Here is an 18,644-nt window from a genome sequence, read left to right as displayed (position 1 = left end):
AGGCACAACAATATGGAACGCTTCACACAAAATAAATTCCAAAGTCCTCTCTTGTTCCGAACTGAAGGGATATTCCTTCTGAATGGGAAAAAAAAAACCTTCCTATCAATAGGAACAGTTCACTCAAGGAACCAAGTATCCAGGCTGGCCTCTGGTATCCAGGAGGTGCTCAAGCCAGGGTTATGACAGCGATTTTGTGAGGCTGCTTTATTTTGGATTCCTGAACTGGGAGATTTTGTCTCATTTTTGCTGCCTGTGAACCCTGGATATGCTGGCTAAACATGTGTACATTAAAGTCCAACAATGTCTGGAGTGCCATGAAGTTCCCACCCACATTTACAATACTGCTCACTTTTACATTTCTGGAATATTCCTCAAATCAGCAATCCCCAACCTTTCCGGCTCAGCGGACTGGCAGCAGTAGTGGCAGGAGGAGTGCACGCCTGCCGCTTGTGCAAATGGAGCTTCACATACTCACCAGCCACATGTGCAGCCCGGTTCCCAACTGGCCGCAGCCTGCTAGCAGTCCATGGACTGGAATTGGGGACCTCTGCCATAGAATACCTACTTAGATCATTTTCTCATCAGTGATTTGCAACATTTTATAAAGAACCATCCAATAATCTGTAATAGCACTTAGACTTATATATTGCTTCACAGTGCTTTACAACCCTCTCTAAGGAAAGCACTCCAGAGGGTTAACGTCATCATTGCCCAGAAGAGCATTGGTTGCCCTCTCCCCTCTTTGTAAGAGCTTTATAGCTTCCCGCTGCCATAAGAAAGTTCAAAACATTCTCAAAGATCCATCTCATCCTGGGAACCCTTTTTTTGAACTATTACCATCTGGCAGACGGTACAGAATAATAAAAACATGGACAAATAGGCCGAAAAACAGCTTCTATTCCAAGGCAGTAGCTCTTTTGAATTCTGCTGTATAGTGCAGTGTTGGGGGTTTTCAATTCAACGTGTGGAGGGTGAAGATGTGTGTTTGTGTTTGTGTTTATTTTCATGGTCATGATGTGCACTGAAGATGGTGTTTGATTTCATTGTACGAGGTGCAGTGACAATAAACTAAACTAAACTAAACTAAGCCGTTTACAGAGTCAGCCTATTGCCCCCAACAATCTGGGTCCTCATTTTACCCACCTCGGAAGGATGGAAGGCTGAGTCAACCTTGAATGAATGTAATGAATGTAATGAAGGAAGAACTTATAACACTTAACAAAGATTGGGGTGGCGTTAGAAGACACTCCTATCCAGGAAGAAAATTCCTGAATTTGATCTTCCTCTTACAAAGGAAACAAAAACTGGGCAGGAATCAAATAGTCATCCTACAACCAACAGAAAATCACTGTGTAATTTACATTTTATGTACAGTATATTAAACATTTTTTCAAGTCCAGGCAATCCTCAAGATTTAAATCACAAGTAGATCTTCAGTTTTCTTTCCAAATTCCAATGGTCTTTTCTTCAGATTACTAAAAAAAAACCTGTATTATATGTAGACAATTTTCTTTTTCTTTTTTTTTTTAAGAAAGTGCAAATGTTGTGACTGCCACTTCTGCTATACTGGGTGTTGCCAGTCCCACATGTTTTCAGATGGCCATGCATCCTATCTCCTTCTGTCCATCCATGGCATATCCTCTTAGACAAGACGTCCTACTGAAGTTGTAGACAGAGAAGAAAACAAAAGGTGAAAAACCAATTAAATCCTATTAAAAGTAATCAATTGATTAAGAGATCCAGTTTGGTGCAGTGGTTAAGACAGCAGGCTAGAAATCAAGAGACTGAGAATTCTAGTCCTGCGTAGGCACAAAGCCAGCTGGGTCAATCACAGCCTCTCAGCTCTAGGAAGGCAGATAATGGAAAACCACTCCCAGAAAATGTTGTCAAGAAAACTTCACAGATTGGTTGAGGATTTAGGATTGACTGGAAGGCATGAAATTATTTTAGTAAAGTTCATGAGATTTCTCCCACTGAATAAGTAATGAGGGTAGTACTTTTATTAGAAACAGTAAGACTGCCAAAACAATTAGGGTATATGACCAGAGACCTTGAATAAGCAAAATATTGCATATAGATCATATAGATATACAGAGCAAACTTCTAAAGATTTTCTTTAGAATATACAGATTGTGATTTGCATTTAATTAAGAAAAGAAAACCACAAGATTTGGAATGATGCTTCATTTCCAAAGGAGATTCTAACAGCTACGTAACCTGCCTTAGAGATGGCCTCCAATTTTAAACATATTTAAAACCTTTTAATATTTAATTTTAAATATAAAGACTTGTAGAAGATTCACTGCAAGAGAAGCACTCTGCATAGCTAAAATTAGATTAATTTCTTCTGGAAAGCAGCACCCTTTACCAACTTCACTCATTTGAAAAGTGTTTCTGATTTTCACAGAGGGATTTTCAGGTTCAACAAAAAAAGGGGTAGCTTTTTTTTCACTTTGCACAAAATATTAAAGTGTCATGAATAAACATCAGGTCAGTCAAACACACATCAGAATAAATCTAATCATCTACCTGAGTAGGTCAGGCAGAATTTTGGTCTGTCAGGTTTTTCAATGCTTTTTTAAGAATGTCTATTTATAGAGTTCTGTACCTATTTCCATTCTCTAACACTTCCTCCTCATGTGCAAAGCTTTCAATAGTCATTTCCCAAGCAATCTGTTTTTACAGAGTTCCTTAATGCTATTCTTTCATTCATAGCTTATACCAAGGTAAGTCCTTGTTTGAAATACAGCTCTCTTTTTATATGCTTACTTTCGCAGACACATGCTCTTTTTCAGGCCATATATCTCACAAAAAACATGTGTTTATGATTACATTAATTTAAAATAATTACAATAATTTACACTTTAAAAAAAAAAAGAATCGTAATTCCTTCCCTAGTGCCTATACCATCTTGGGTTGACAAAAGCAGGATGCAATGAAGCTGTAAAAAGCAGCATAGAATTAAAATTAAGGTAAGCACATAATCATGTAGTGTTTAGTGTAACACATCGTGAAGCGTTAATACCACTTTATAATGCCTTGGTAAGGCCACACTTGGAATACTGCATTCAGTTTTAGTTGCCGTGATGTAAAAAAGATGTTGAGACTCTAGAAAGAGTGCAAAGAAGAGCAACAAAGATGATTAGGGGACTGGAGGCTAAAACATATGAAGAACGGTTGCAGGAACTGGGTATGTCTAGTTTAATGAAAAGAAGGACTAAGAACATGATAGCAGTGTTCCAATATCTCAGGAGCTCCCACAAAGAAGACGGAGTCAAGCTTTTCTCCAAAGTACCCGAGGCCAGGACAAGAAGCAATGGGTGGAAACTAATCAAGGAGAGAAGCAACTTAGAACTAAGGAGAAATTTCTTGACAGTTAGAACAATTAATCAGTGGAACAATTTACCCACAGAAGTTGTGACTGCTCCAACACTGGAAGTTTTTTAGAAGAGATTGGACAACTATTTGTCTGAAATGGTGTAGGGTTTCCTGCCTAAGCAGGGGGTTGGACTAGAAGACCTCCAAGGTCCCTTCCAACTCTGTTATCCTATTCTATTCTAAATGTAGAGAATCAAACTAGTTGTTAGTTGTGGTTTAAAAAACAAAAGGAAAGTTTTCAATGCTGTATTTTACAGCTTTGCTCATTGATTAAAAAGTGAATGAGCATAACTTTGCAGGATCCAATCTGGGTTGGGCACTAGGACTAGAGGTTTAGTTCTCTGAGCTTTTGGACTTGTGCTGGAGCCCAATGGGTCCAAAAGCTCAGAAAACTAAACTTCTAGTCCCAGTGACTGACTCAGATTGAATCCTGCAACATTATCCTGGGACACGTATATTTGCCTTCAGCCAAGCATAATTTTTGGTAGGTAATTGCAAACTTCTTCTACCATATTCTTAATAATTGTTTCCTTTACCCTTCACTACTTAACTGAAAAGCAAGCAAAAATATCATTTGGATACTATTGAGACAATTTATGTAATTCAAGTATACCAAGTTGAATAGATTGTTGTAAGATAAATAATTAATAAAAACCATTCAATAAGGCCCTTGCAAATCAGAATCATTTGAAGAAAGATGAAAATTGAGCCTCCTTCTCTGGTTTTCTTGACCTAAACAAGGCAACCCAAGCTGGTGTGTTAAGTTTGCTACTCTGAGTAGCATCCACTTAAAATGTCCCAAGTGACAAATTACGAAAGATTTAGGCATAGGAAGGTGATCAAAACAATAAAAACTACTTACTGAAAGGATTAACGCCTTGCCTTTTTCCATGTGGGAAGCTGCCAATGCTGCCTGCAAATATAAAGAATATTCTTTTGTCTATTAACTCTAGATATTGGTCCTGTGAATGCTTTACATTTTAAGAAGATACAAAGACTAATCTGCCGATGATAATTGAAATACTTCTAACTAGAATTAGGAAGTGCATTAAACCAATTTCTTGCCTGTGATATTTTAGTTTTAGAAAACTAGTAAATGTAAATCCATATAATGAGCCATTTACTCAAAGAACATCACAAGGCCAATTTTATGTTAAGCATCTATTTTTCTGAGATCAGAGAAGTAGCAATGAATATTACTAAATCTCTTCAAAATAAGAGTGAAGTGGCTTCTCCTGTGCAGTAAGCTCATTAATATCTGCAGAAAAATAAATAGAAACAGTTGGGCAATTCTGCATATAGGGCACATCCTTTTGTATTAGTAAAGGATTTTGTTTCATCCCTGACCCCAAGGTGGCATGTCTCCAGGGTAGGGGTAGCAAGGGAGAGCAATAAAATTGCTACTACAGAGTCTTTCCACAGATAAGCTGAGCTGCAAGTAATAATTTCACAGGACCCAGTACTGTATGAAGACTGCTCTTTAATTATGCATCCTAGAAGCCAGAGGGGTACAACATACACAATCTAGGAAATCCACGATTGTACAAGTGAATTATTAGTCCCAGGGATTCTCTACTTAGCAGAGTGCCTCAGTATGGGGCTTGGTTAATCTTCACCCTAACACACTGTGGTTTCAATCCAAAGAGAAAAGAAGAAATACATGTAAACAGTAGCACTTCAAAATCAGTTAAATAGCTGAAAACTCCTGACTCCTGGTGAGTCCCTACACAGGTGCATGAAGTCTTCCCAGCAACCTTTTTTTAGAAGCGGTTTGGCTTTGTTTTCTCCCTAAGACTCAGAGTGACTGGCCCAAGGTTACCCACCTGGCTTTGTACCTCAGGTGGGTCTAATATGTACAGTCTCCTAGTTTCTAGCCTGATGCTTTAATCACTACACCAAACTGCCTCCCTTGAAAGACATTATGAGGTATAACAACATTTTTTTTTTAGTAGAACTATTTCAAGGAAAATGCACACTTAACCAAAGAAATAGAACCTGTCCCCAAATAACTGAGATCACCAGCTTCTTGAACCTTTTCTTCCCTTGAAACAACCGCCCCTTATGCATCCTCCCTTCCCTTCTCCCTCCCAACCCAAAAAGCCACAATCCCACCAAAACAAAACAACTTGGGACAATAAAGCAAAACAGGCTGAATCGTAAAACCAGTTGTTAATTCAGCTTAATCAATAAAAGACACACCAACCTTCTTCCTTCCTGACCCCCAAACAGCCTTTCAATTCCTGTAGTGAGATGGACTTGTCTTTGTTGAGATCACAGTAGTCAGTGAAGCGTCGTGTACATTTCTTGGGCTTGGCTTTCTTCTTCACGTAGCGCTTGAAGGGTTTCATCTCCCTTTTGTTGATGTCACTGCTGTTATTGTTGTCCAGCTGACTGAAGTACCAATGTACCACCCGTTCCTCCAGGGTGTGACTGGGATCAGGCTCAGAAAACCTTGGAAGACGCATAATAGAATCAGGCTAGATGTCCCCACTGAGTTGATTAATTTACAAAATTCAGATCCAGCAAGATTCCAAATAGAATAGATGCATGAACCTGAACAGCATTTCTCTGTCTAGTAATTATTGTTCATGAACAAAGATTAAAATAAAACATAATCAGTGCCATGTACAGATTTAAAATATTATGCACGCACACACACAAACGCACACGTTAATGCTATCAAGAGCTTCAGAGAGGTGCTTTTCCCCACTGAGAGTGATCCCGGTCCCCCAATGGGGTTAGGGGAAAGTCTTGATCCATGGGGGTAATTTTACTATGGGGTAAAGAGCCTGCTTCTTTTCAACTGGTATCCTCCATCAGTAATAAAATAAAAGGAAGAGAAGAAATAGATATTGTTGGTGCCAATTCTGTTTTCTCACATTTCTAGCTCTTTCTCTTTTAATGCTACAACAGACATAAATGAAAAATGTAGGAAAAGCATAGTTTATGCATGAATATTTTGTGAGTTTTGAATACCAAACAAAGAGCGATAAAGTCAGTGAGAACAAATGAAATCCATATGAATGTGAAGAACTTATGAAGGTACCTTAATATTAATTCAAGCATGTAGAAGCAATTGGGTGGCATATATCTATGCAAGCATAAACCAGCTTATATTGAGAACAGCCAACTGAGAACAGATTTTTACTGAAAAACCAAAATTCCAAAAGATAAGTCACGTACATTCATATTTTAAACAACTTATCAGAGTTCAGACTAAAGGTCTTAAGAATAAAATTACAGGTTCAGGAGCATAAATCCACCAAAAAATGAGGAAAGGAGGGAGGAAATCTTCCTTTTCCTGAACTCTTCGTGCTGCATTACTTTTGCTTTACTTCAGTAGCAGACGTGACCCTAGCAGGAAAAAAACTGAGGTAAAATGGAAGAAGGTTCACTTGTTCTCCTTTGTAGAAAAGGGATCCATTTTATATATGAATTGTACAAACCTTAATTATTTGTTTTTCAAGCAGAAAAAGCGAGAGTGTATCTCTTTCATAATGAAAATGGGGAGTGATACTTGGAAACACACAGGTACAGTAGTCCTTAACTTACAATCATTTATTTAATAGTGATTCAAATTAATGGCAGCTTCGAAAAAAGTCACTTATGACCTACATACTAATTTATGACGCTTGCCAAACAGTATCCCATAGTCACATGATCACAATTTGTGATAATTTTTGTTGGTTTTGTTAGTGTGAATCAAATTACAACCATGATGATTCAATTTACGATCATAAAAAGATCCCGTCCCATCAGGTGAGGATTCAATTTTTCACCACAACTTACAGTGGAAATTTTGCTCCCAATTGTGATCATAAGTCAAGGACTATCTGCATATGAGGAAGCCTCTTTGATTTTCATAAGACAATATACCACATAGGTTTCTACTTTGTATCATCCTCCTGCAATTGTGTCATTGTCCAGGCTAGAAACAGGTTTTTGGGTGTCTCATTTCTATTTCACCTGAACGCTTCCAAACTCACCTTCCACCTCCAGCAGGTGCTGCTGAGTTAATAGCCTGTACCATATCTGTGGTGAGAGCATCCAGTAAACTGGTAATAAATTCTACTTTTTTCCCTTCTGGGCAACCTGGAAAAGAGAGCAACTAAGTTTAAAACAAACAGGTTTCTTTTTTTCCATATCTAACTGTTGCCATGCTATGTTTCAGGCAGTTCTGATAAGATGTTTTCAGTAGGTTGAAACCTCAACTGATTCTTCAATAGCAGCAGGCATTTTCTTCTTCCACAGTAAATTGTACATATCATGGAGCTATACTGTGCGTATTTTAGGTTAGCATATATTAAACCCGTCAATAGGAATAAAAAGAAGTAATAGCAAAAGAAAACAGCAAGGGAGGTTTCATGGACACTGAAAATCAATCACACATGATCATTGGAGTTTTCAGCCCTTACAGATATTTTAAATTAACTTTTGCCAACTTCTTGGGAAGGCCCAGAAGTCTCAAACAACATGGATAGTAACAATCCCAACAGAACTGTATGCTGACTGGTTGGGGAAAGCTGTTTTTTAAATCACAATGCAAATATCTCCTTATTTTTCATTAAAATGTAATCATAGGGTCCACACAATGAAGCTTCTAGTGGCAGGAATATATAGCTGTATTGGCAATTTCTACAAGTTCAAAATGTAGCGTGTCATTAGCATATTACTAAATTATACATTGCAAATACTACAGAAAAAAACAGGATGTCTCAGTTCCACCATGATCATAATCCAATAATGAAGTAATGTAAATTAGCAATTGCACATGCTAGAAAAAATCCTGAACAGTTATTCAACCATAATGAATACCTTCTATATTTTTTAATTCAACATTTGTACAAAGATTCCTTGAATATGAGTCAAACCAAATTGATGGGAAAGAACTAGAAATTAGGACAGCAAAAGAAACTGTTCAAGCCTAAATTAAGTTTAGTGGAGAAGGGAATTACCTCTTCCCATACATTTTATGGTATTGTCATCAGCGCTATTCACATTATATGATGCATATAATGTGCACTTTATATAAGTGATTATATAAATAAAAGATTTAACATCAAAACAAAACTCTATAGTCCACTGGCTAATTATATCCAACCAATGGGTGGGACCCCTGCCTATCCTTACCACTCTTATTATTCCTTCCTTTTTACCTGGAAGTTCTCGATCTTTGAAAGGATCATCAATTTCTGGACTTCTGGATCGAGCATTGCTTTCACATACAGGGGTCTCGTATCTAAAGAATGGAAATATTTTTTTAAAACCCAGCACATTCTTAAAGCATGTGTGTCAATAACTTTCATATTCTCCAACCTTGTGGCACACCAGACTAGGGAGTTCAAAAAATTCTTTTATTTTCTATATTATCCCTTTCAAAACAATACTATATCACATTTTATTCCATGGGCATTTGAAAATGCAGATTGGGATTTTGAAAGTGTAAAAAAGTAATCAAATCTAGGAGTTGGATTTGGGGGAGACTAAATATAAGTAACTTTTCACTCTGGGACTTTTATGAAGAAGTACTTCTAAATGACCAGAAGCCGCCAGGCTGATATTTTGACTGTTGGTTACTGTATTGGGGTGATCATCACAGTGGGAAATACCATTACTGTACTATCCACCCTATTAAATAAAGTTTTTCTTCCTGAACTAATTGGGACAATCTTGGGACAGTCACAGCAGAGAACTATCCCAGATATTATGTCGTGAGGAATTTTGATTTTCATGCTGAGGTTGCCATGTCAGAAGTGGCTCAGGATTTCATGCATGCCACGGTGACAATGGACTTGTTCCAACTGATATGTTGCTTCACACAGGCACACAAGTAGAGCACACAAAGGACTTGGCATTCAAATGGAACCTGGGAAACACAAGGGATGAATCTTTCTGTAACTGTTGTCATATGGAGATCACTTTCTGATCAGTTTTAGACTGCTGGTTGTTGTAGACCTCAGAAGACATAGAGCATCAGATAAAGTGGCCTGCTCCAAATGCCTGATGAATTTGGATATTTCCAAATGGGCCCAGATGAGGGAGAGCAAGTTGAAATTTAATCCAGATATGATGGAGGCACGATTAATAAAGTACATCTGAAAACTGAAGGGAAGCCTGTTTGGGATAAGGATGCACTGCCCCAGGAAAAGGACTTCACAGTTTGGGGTACTTTTTGATCCCATCTGTCACTGTATTTGCTGATGGTTGGAGTGACGAGGAGGATATTTGCACAATTACAACTAGTGCCAACTGGACAGCCATTTATCAGAAGTGGTATAGGGTCTCCTGCTTGAACATGAGGTTGGACCAGATGATCTCAAAGGTCTCTTCCAACTCTGTTATTCTATTCTAAAAGGATTCTCTTACTAGGATGCAGTAAATATGGGCCAGAGTATTCCAACAAAAGACCCCAGGAAAATAAATAAAAGTCCAACGCCATGTATTAATCAGTTGTTTGCATGTTTGAATCATCTAAACTGAAAAGAATTATATAGGGCTGCAGTCTAATATTTGTTTCCCAATTAATAGGAAATTTAAAGAAAGTCACAAGTTTAATAAAATATAAACAATCATTAACGAATTTTATGTTGTAAATTGACACTTGGCTGGAATTAAACAAAGTAATTATAATATTTAAGCTAGCACATTTTTTTCTCCAATTTAATCACAGATGACATTAAGCATTGATACATGCATCTCAGACAAAAACAAATTAAATGGTGAATATTTTATCTTTTTCATACGTATAGAGGGAGGCTACATTTCATCATACTGTAGATTCAAAAAGGTTATCCATCCCTGATCTAAATCTTGCTTTCTCCAGCCTGCTTCCCCTTCCATGCTACGATTGATTTCATATATAGGTGAAATTGGAAGCAAACTGTTCTTACCGGGTGGAAGTGCCAGGTAGGGGGCGACCTGTGTCTACCAGAACACACCAGCAGTAGCCTGTGGACTGATGACACTGCACCGGTTTGTACAGTCCTCCAGGGGCACATTCAGGGATAACAATTCCTTCACTTGGATTCTGCTTGGCTTCCTCAAGTGCACTCTGCCTTTCTTGGTCACACGAATTAATTTTCTCTGAAAAAGAAATCACGAATTAATTGCTATTCGGGAAGTTTTACAGGAGCTTCCATCTTAGCAGCCTCACACCTCAAAAACAGAGCAAAACAAAACAAACCCCCACTTGGTTCCTATATCACAGCGGTGTCAAACTGGATTTCTTCCAGGACCGGATCAATATTGTAGTTCTTCTCCGCGGGCTGGCCAGGTGGGGGGGGGCGGAAGCGGGGAAGGGGGGGAGACAGACGCCTCCTGCAGCACCCTACCAGCCAAAATGGGACACGTGGAGGCCCCTCCTGCCCCGTTTTGGCCAGCAGGTCTTCCTGGCGAAAAACGAGCTGCGGGGGGCACACACAGTCCCCCTATGCCCCATTTTTGCTCACAGAGGCACCACGGGCCAGTCCTTTGCTATTTTCAGGGTGGCCCCATGGGACAGATTTAAGCACCCCATGGGCTGGATCTGGCCTGCAGGCCTTGAGTTTGACACCCCTGATATATCACATTACTGTAAATCAGATAGTCTGGTTTTGACTTAATGAACCACACCTATAGCTTGTTCAATAACTACTTCCTTGATTGCAATTTCCATCTTTTCTGTCAAAGAAAGCTGTGCTGTTCACTTAGTCAAATAGAAAGAAAGCAGATTGAGTAACCCTTCAATGGTTTGCTTGGGTTTCGATTCATTTGTTTTGATAATAAGAAATGGAGAAATGGAAAATGGAAAATCCTCTACTGGAACTAAAAAAATTTTTTTTTAGATATACGAATCTTGAATGCATTGTTTGTGAAAAGGAAGCGGGAACATGCATGAATACAGGGCCTGATATCCTGAAATCCTGATATTTCTAACTTGTGTTTTTCTTCTTGAGAAATAAATGACATCTGATATTTCTAACTTGTGTTTTTCTTCTAGAGAAATAAATGACATGTTATTCTACGGATAACTGAATGATGGACACAGAAAAGGAAGAAGCAAATGCAGATGTTCAGCCATTAGAAGGAGGATTTGTTTCTGTCTGGCAGAAACAGATGGAAAGGACATAGGTCACAGCAACTCAAATAAAAGCACTGATGTCAGGATTTGTCTTATATTTTGTTTGTAGAATAAAAGCTACTTCAGTTACACTCCAAATTCTATTTCAAATAAGTTTCTCAATCTCCACAGTGTTAGTGCTTTGAATAGTTGCAGCAGACCTTAAATTGGGCCTGGAAACTAATTAGAAAGCAATAAAAGCATTATTATTTAAGCATTATACGTTTTAAATAAACCTCATCATTCAGCACTTTTAGCAGCTTCTTCAAACTCTTTGAAATTTCCACACATTTTCAAGGGCTAAAGATAAAGGTCCTTGCCTTAAGTCTGATTCTTGATGACTGCATCCATGCAATTTTTGGCAATGTTACACTTCCAAATCTGTTCACTGCCTTGGGATTTGAGCCCAAAATTTAATGTTGCTAAACGAGACATTAAGTGAATTTCACCCCATTTTGCGACCTTTGGCGCCAAGTGATTCATTAAAGTTGTTAAGTTAGTAACATGGTTGTGAAGTGAATCTGGCTTCCCATTAACTTTGCTTATCAGAAGTTTGCAAAAGCTGATCACATGACCCTGGGACACTGCAACCATCATAAATATGAACCAGTTGCCAAGCATCTGAATTTTGATCATGTGACCAAGGGAATGTTGCAATGGACATAAGTTTGAAAAATGTTCCTACATTTCAGTGCCATTGTAACTTTGATTAGTCACTAAATGAACTTCTGTAAATTGAGGAATACCTGTACAAGTCAGGATAACTCTGCTTAACATCTAAAAACTTCTTGGTAGTAGCTTAAAATGATTATTGTGCATAGCACTTTTCTCCAGCAAAGAGGAGATTTTTGGACTAGATGCATTCAATTCTCTATATTGGTTTTAGAGTGACAAACTACAAGGCTTAGATACTGTAACAGGTAACTCTAAAGTAGTACATAGTATGTTTGGCAATACAAACTTCTCATGTGGATTAGGAATAAAGAGTAAAGACTTTGATATGTCTCCATATTTAAGAATTCAAGCTGCATTCAAAATTACAGGATTTCTCAGCAAAATGTACATTTGAAGAAAAATACATCATCTCAGCATATAACCATGCAAGGGTGCATAAATCCTGCTCAGGTTATGTGTATGCATGTGCTTATTTATTTAAACTCCACTCCAATCTCAAAGGGCTCTCAGAGGTTCAGAGGTGCACAATAAATGTACGCAATCAGAGTCCATAATCCATAAACTTGACTTCGCAGTCCAAACATCATCCAAAAGAGTTCCATGTGCTTCCAGAGTGCAAAGTAGAAGCCAACCCATATCTATAGGTAGGCTGTTCCAGATCAGCATTATCCCGGAGTAATAGAGCCTCTGAAATCCATTCCTCTTTTCCTTCCTAAATCAAATCGCCCAGGCCAATTCCCATGGAAGAATGTAATCCTATAGGCAGCTTGGTACCAAGCCATAAAAGGATTTATGGATTAGCCACAGCATTTTAAGTTTCATCTCGAAGCCTTCACTGTTGAAGGGTGGGTCATAAATGCCAGTATTTTCTCCAAAATCTTCCATGTACTTTGGAACTGAAATTAATTCAAATTAATGTATATTTCAATCATGTCAGTAAAATTATACATATGGCAATTATTTTTACACTAGAAGTCTTTCATTCAAATGTAATTCAGTTTGAATTCTACAATCTCAAAGCATTTTAATTTTGTCATTTTCTATGACTTTCTCTATTTTATTGTCTCAACACTTCTTGCTTGCAGGCAAATGGTATTTCTTGCTGAATCTTCCAGTGCACCATTCTTGCTACTTTGTCATGCCATTGTTTGTAGTCAGTTTGTGCAATCTTCTTGCAACAGCTGATAAGGTGGTCCACTGATTTTTTTCAGCTTGTTTGCAGAGGCAGCATTTGCTATCTGTAGCTGTCTTCTCAATTCTGGTTTTGTATCGATTTATTCTTAAAGCTTGGTCTTCTGTAGCCAGAATCAACTCCTCTGTTTCTTTTGTCAATGTTCCATTTTTTAGCCATTGAGAAATCTTATTATATCTGCTTTGCCTATTTTTTTAATATATTGGCCATGTCATGTTTTGCCTTCCCATGTCTATTTTCTATTCTTCATTTGGTATTCTTGAAGGCCAATTTGATCTCTCCTCAGTAAGTCTTCCTGGTATACTAACTTCAGTGCATCTTCTTCTCTATCCTTCAGATATTCTTCCAATGTCCTTTTTTCTTTCTTCTTCAACTGCCTGGTGCATTTGCAACATTCCACATCCATATTTTCCTTGGTAAGAAGCCATGATTCACTGTCATTATTTTTCAGGACTTCCTATCCAGGAAGTTCTGCTTGAGTCCACTATTCCAGCTGTGTATCTAATAATTGCAATTAATTATTATTTGTATTAATTGCCTTGAGTGTGGACTTTAAGATCTTGTTTAGTCAAATGTATTCATTTCTAACCTTCTTTTTAACTTCAGTGTTTATTATTATTATCAATTAATTCTTGAATTTTCCATGCTTAGTTCACATGACAAAAACATTTATGTCAATTTATGTTTTTAGTTTACAAAAGGTATCCAAATGATTTTTGAATGCCAGAGCAGAACATGATCAAATAGCACAGTTCCAGAAATAAAAGCCAAGGCTGAGGTGATTTTTTTTAAAAAAAGACAAACATATACCTGTATCCAGCTTCTAACCTTAATAGATTACTCAGTCTTCCTTTCAAATAACGTAATGTACAAATCATTAGCAACTGTAACATATTTACCTGACTGCTACTGCTGGCTTTCATAGCGCAGTTTATATTTCCATTTGTCTCATCATTACATCATCCTGTGGTTTTCTTTAAAGGCTAAGAGTGTAGAATGACTACATGCTTGAAATCTGCCTTTAACCAAACTCAAATAATTTCACAATACAAGAAACTAAGGAAAAAGTCCAAGGCTTTTACAGAAGAAGTTGTTATATAATCCAAATAATATATTCTAGGAGAGTTAAGAAACTACCAGGGGAAGGAATACTAATCTGTAAATGATCAGGTATGTGTTATTTATCCTTGCACTGTGAGTCACAAGAAATTGCTATCTCCATCTATGACAGATATGAATCCCACTGTTTCCTAGCCAATGTAGTTCTATACACAAATGAGAACATTATATTTTGTGGTGCAAATTCAGTGTGTGTGTGTGTGTGTGTGTGTGTGTGTGTGTGTGTATACCACTGGATTCTGGAATGCTCTTCCAAATAAGGATATAGGGATTTATAAATGGAAATAATTTAATACTTTATTCTATAAAAATATTCTTTTAAGAACACATTGTTTTACAACTAAAATTTGTTGCAGTCATTAAGATGCAGCAAAATAAGTCTACCCTTGAAGGTATAATTCCAATGTTAGAGTAACATGAAGCAAACAAGTTTAGAAAATAGAACTTATACTAATAGTTTATTAGTATAAGTTTTATTTTCTAAACTTGTTTGCTTCATTCCTTAAAATGGAAAACATGATAAAAATCCAACCAGAAACAAGAAATTGAAGTTCTTACTCCAGAGGTAGCAGAAGCTTCCTTTCATACTAAATATTGACTATCCAGATGATATGATGCTCAAGAATGACTCACACTAAACATGAGTGCCAGACCTACGCTGAAAAGATACACCTCAATGACCATCATCATATAAAATTTGTTTAAATCCAAATTTTAAAAAGGAAGATAAAAACTAATATAAGCTAATATGCAATAAGAAAAAAGAGAAAGTTAAATGTGAAAAAGGGGAGGGGGGAGTGAAACAAAAATAGAAAAGAAAGAAGAGAGATACAAAGAAATTGTTCCAATTTTCTTTATAGCAGTTACAGCTACAATTATAAATTTACATAACTCTCTTCTTTCTATCATCTATCCTATAATCTATAATATAAAAATGTTCATTTTTTTCTGCTTCACACAAAATATCTATAAGGGGATTTCTAGTCAGCAATAAATTTATATAATTATCTTTTCTCTGATTAAAAAGTCAATTTAGCTATCCCTGAAAATCCCATCATTTTCACCAACCAATCCTCCATTGTGGGTAATGCCAAATCTTTCCATCCATTTGCATATGATAACCTCACTGCCAAAATTTTTAGCCTGTCTCATATTTTTTAAAAAATTTTCACTTTTTTCTGTTTCAAGTTTCAATAAAATTTTATTTATTTAGCAATTTTGTGTTCAACATTTATATAAAAATAAGGATACACATATACCTTTTCCCTTTAATTTTAAATCTTTTTTTTTAAAGCATTACCTGAATTTTTCATACTAGAGCTGTTCAGTTTGGAATCTTTGATGACCAAGTGTTTAATCCAAAGTGTAGGGGCTGTAATTTCTGAAACACAAAGAAAGGCTTAATTTTTTTAAAAAAAATTAGGTTATTATTTATAATAAAAGTACAATGAGACCCATGAGATAATCGTAATAAAACACAGTGCACATTAAAAGCATATTAAACAAAATACCAATATATGTAGGGAGGTATATAGGGAGGTAAGGAGGGAGGGAGGTAAGTAGATAAGACAATCAGAGAGTAAAAAACATTTTATTTTCAAAAGCATTGTGTGCAATGTCTCAACATGTCCCATTTTTAAATGCAAGCCTGCCGTTTCATGTATGAAGGGGGCAACCTTGAGATTTCTGAAGAATTAAGAAATAACTTGAGATAGGCATTTTGTATTCAGAATAGAGGCTTTGTAGGAGTTTTAGCAAAATTTAAAATAATATCATGTAACCCAAATTTCTTTCCTAAATGTCAAAACTCCCATTTGTAGAGTCAGAAACAACTTAGTTAAGCTCAGCCTTTCAAAAACTCCTCCTACTAGTGCCTTGAGATTCAGTAGTTGAAAAAAAAAACATTTTCTAAGCTGTAGCCCAGAGCTATAGTATTGCACAATTTGTTTAATTCAGCAGTTTTTACATACTAATTTTCTTTCTCTGTGTTGACATATGGACCAACATAGTTTTTCAAAATTACTCACCATAAATCCACTAGCTGAAATTCTCAGTCATATTGCACGTCATATAATAAATATTTAGCAATAACAAGTATATCTTTTAGTAACTACTTATATACAGACATAATAACAATCTTTGAAGGAATACCAGTACAGCATTTTAATCTGATAAATCTATTTATTCCTGGCTGATAAAATACCAAAAAATACAGTATATACCAAGAAAATAGTTCAGGAACTATGTAGCACAATATTAATTTTCTTTTGCCGTTATGTCACAAAAATCATCTCACCATGATTCCAACCAATCCATAAAGAAATAATGTGCATAAAAAAGCAATTATCTAAAAACACAATTTGTCTTAAAATAAGATTTTTGAATAATACATAGTCATACCTGACATTTTCTTTACAGAACTTTACATCTGGGGACTGGATAATTTTTTTAAAACGCTACTTCAGAGTTTCTTACCTTCTCCATCCAAAACTGGTTGTGTTTCCATGGTGGGTGTTGGTTTTGAACCGTCATCTGAATTGAGAGTTAAAAAAAATTGAAAAGAAACTACCATTATTGAGGTAAATACTATCTACTCTCCAGTACTGTTGAATAATTTGGGATTTTTACATGGCCCGGCCAAGTCCATCAGAAGAAAATCAGACATTCACAGAGACAGGAAAAAAAGTACAAATCAGAATATAAAGGCAAAGGTACTTTATGGAACTGGCTAAAAGATTAGCAAAATACTGAAATACTTCTTTAATTCTATTTTTTAAATTAGATAATATTCCCACTTATACTTTTATCATCAACAACTTCTGTATTGCTGAAGTATGAAAATCATGCAGGTGCACTAAGTTTATCTCACATAATTTAGCTCTTCCTATGGACCTTCCTATGGACCTCTTCTTAATAAAGATGTTACATGATTTTGTGGATATAATCTTCTCAAAGTTTCTGGGAATGCAGTCCATTCACAAACTCACTGCACCAAAATGCTAATTTGGATTTATGGAGGCTTTCCCATCCTGATAAATAATGGACAGGAGAATTGGAACAAACTATTTGACTTAAAATCCCAACTCTCCCAAATATTTTTTATTAGTTTTGTTTGAAGGGTCTTAATTTTTTAACCTTGTCAGCATCAAATTTAGAATCAAGTTTTCAGAAAAACTTTGGTAATGACCATATTATTTCTAAAGCTTACAATGTAAATGATTTGATACTAATGTAATTATAACAGAAGACTATCTAAAACATATCATACACCACCCAGAGCCTCTCTCGGAGCGAGATGGGTGATTAATAGAAAACTAAACAAATAAAACAAATACAGTGTTGTTCCCTTTCTTTGTTCAGAAATGTTTGTGATTCTAGCCTATATCGAACAACATTTAAATGATATTAAAATTCACTACAGAATGAAGGAATTGCTTACATTATTCTTCGGTTTCTGTCCACAGATGCCTAGAAATAAAGCCATGTTAGCTTCTTGACTTAACTTTACAAACACTGGGTCTAGACTGTGAGGTTTCCATCTTACAGAATTATCAGCAGTGCAATATTGTCATTGTAGTGTTCCATTGCATGTACTTCAATAAACATGGAAGAGATACAATGCCTTCCCAGGCATTGAAATACCTGTTTATTTTATTATGTAAGAATATAGATGAATGGATAGATTCTTCCATCCATCCATCTGAACTGGCATTTTGGGATATTTGTTACATGCAAATAAATAAATGCCTGGACACATATTAAATCCTTAAATACAGAAACCTCTACACAAAATCATAACATGTTATACTTAATATGCAAGACAGAATTTCCCTCAGTTTTTGATTGTTAATATCTATTGTTGAATTTTACAGATTCAGTGCACACAATTACCCACAAAGAAATACCAAGAGCTGGGAGAAGGGAAGAGTTATATAACTAATATTTTTTTTAATATACAGAAAAGGTGATAAATGTATACGGTTATATGTTATAATATTACAGGATTTAATCAGGATGGGTTAAGATTTTACTTTTAAAAACTTATTTTATTTTTGAGTTTCCATAACTGTGAATTTTCACTTTTATTAGAATGTATGTGCGTTGTCACATTCACATATCTGTGCACATGTAAGGCATGACACATAGTTTTTTTCTCCTTTAGGACCATAACTTGGGATT

The 18,644-nt window shown here is 36.2% G+C and overlaps 1 protein-coding gene across 3 annotated transcripts in view; it reads right to left on the bottom strand.

Moving 5' to 3' along the window:
- Positions 1 to 1,354: 1,354 nt before the first annotated feature.
- Positions 1,355 to 18,644, bottom strand: part of SMOC1 (SPARC related modular calcium binding 1) — a 60,955-nt gene continuing 43,665 nt past the window's right edge. For 2 of the 3 annotated variants that reach the window (XM_087951526.1, XM_087951527.1), the window contains exons 6-13: positions 16,941 to 17,030; positions 15,766 to 15,846; positions 10,272 to 10,464; positions 8,538 to 8,620; positions 7,368 to 7,473; positions 5,585 to 5,832; positions 4,244 to 4,294; positions 1,355 to 1,662 (exon numbers count right to left, since the gene is read on the bottom strand). In XM_087951526.1, the coding sequence (XP_087807652.1) occupies positions 1,646 to 1,662; positions 4,244 to 4,294; positions 5,585 to 5,832; positions 7,368 to 7,473; positions 8,538 to 8,620; positions 10,272 to 10,464; positions 15,766 to 15,846; positions 16,941 to 17,030 (869 nt within the window). In that variant the 3' untranslated portion in view covers positions 1,355 to 1,645. The remainder of the gene's footprint in view (positions 1,663 to 4,243; positions 4,295 to 5,584; positions 5,833 to 7,367; positions 7,474 to 8,537; positions 8,621 to 10,271; positions 10,465 to 15,765; positions 15,847 to 16,940; positions 17,031 to 18,644) is intronic. The other variant, XM_026671019.2, reaches the window with a different exon arrangement.

The sequence above is a fragment of the Notechis scutatus genome, chromosome 1 (genome assembly GCF_049901735.1).
Source record: "Notechis scutatus isolate UNSWTSFEM ecotype Mainland chromosome 1, rNotScu1.2, whole genome shotgun sequence".
Taxonomy (NCBI): Eukaryota; Metazoa; Chordata; class Lepidosauria; order Squamata; family Elapidae; genus Notechis; species Notechis scutatus.
Note: the sequence above shows the minus strand (reverse complement) of the source record. Positions and strands in the feature narration are given on the sequence as shown.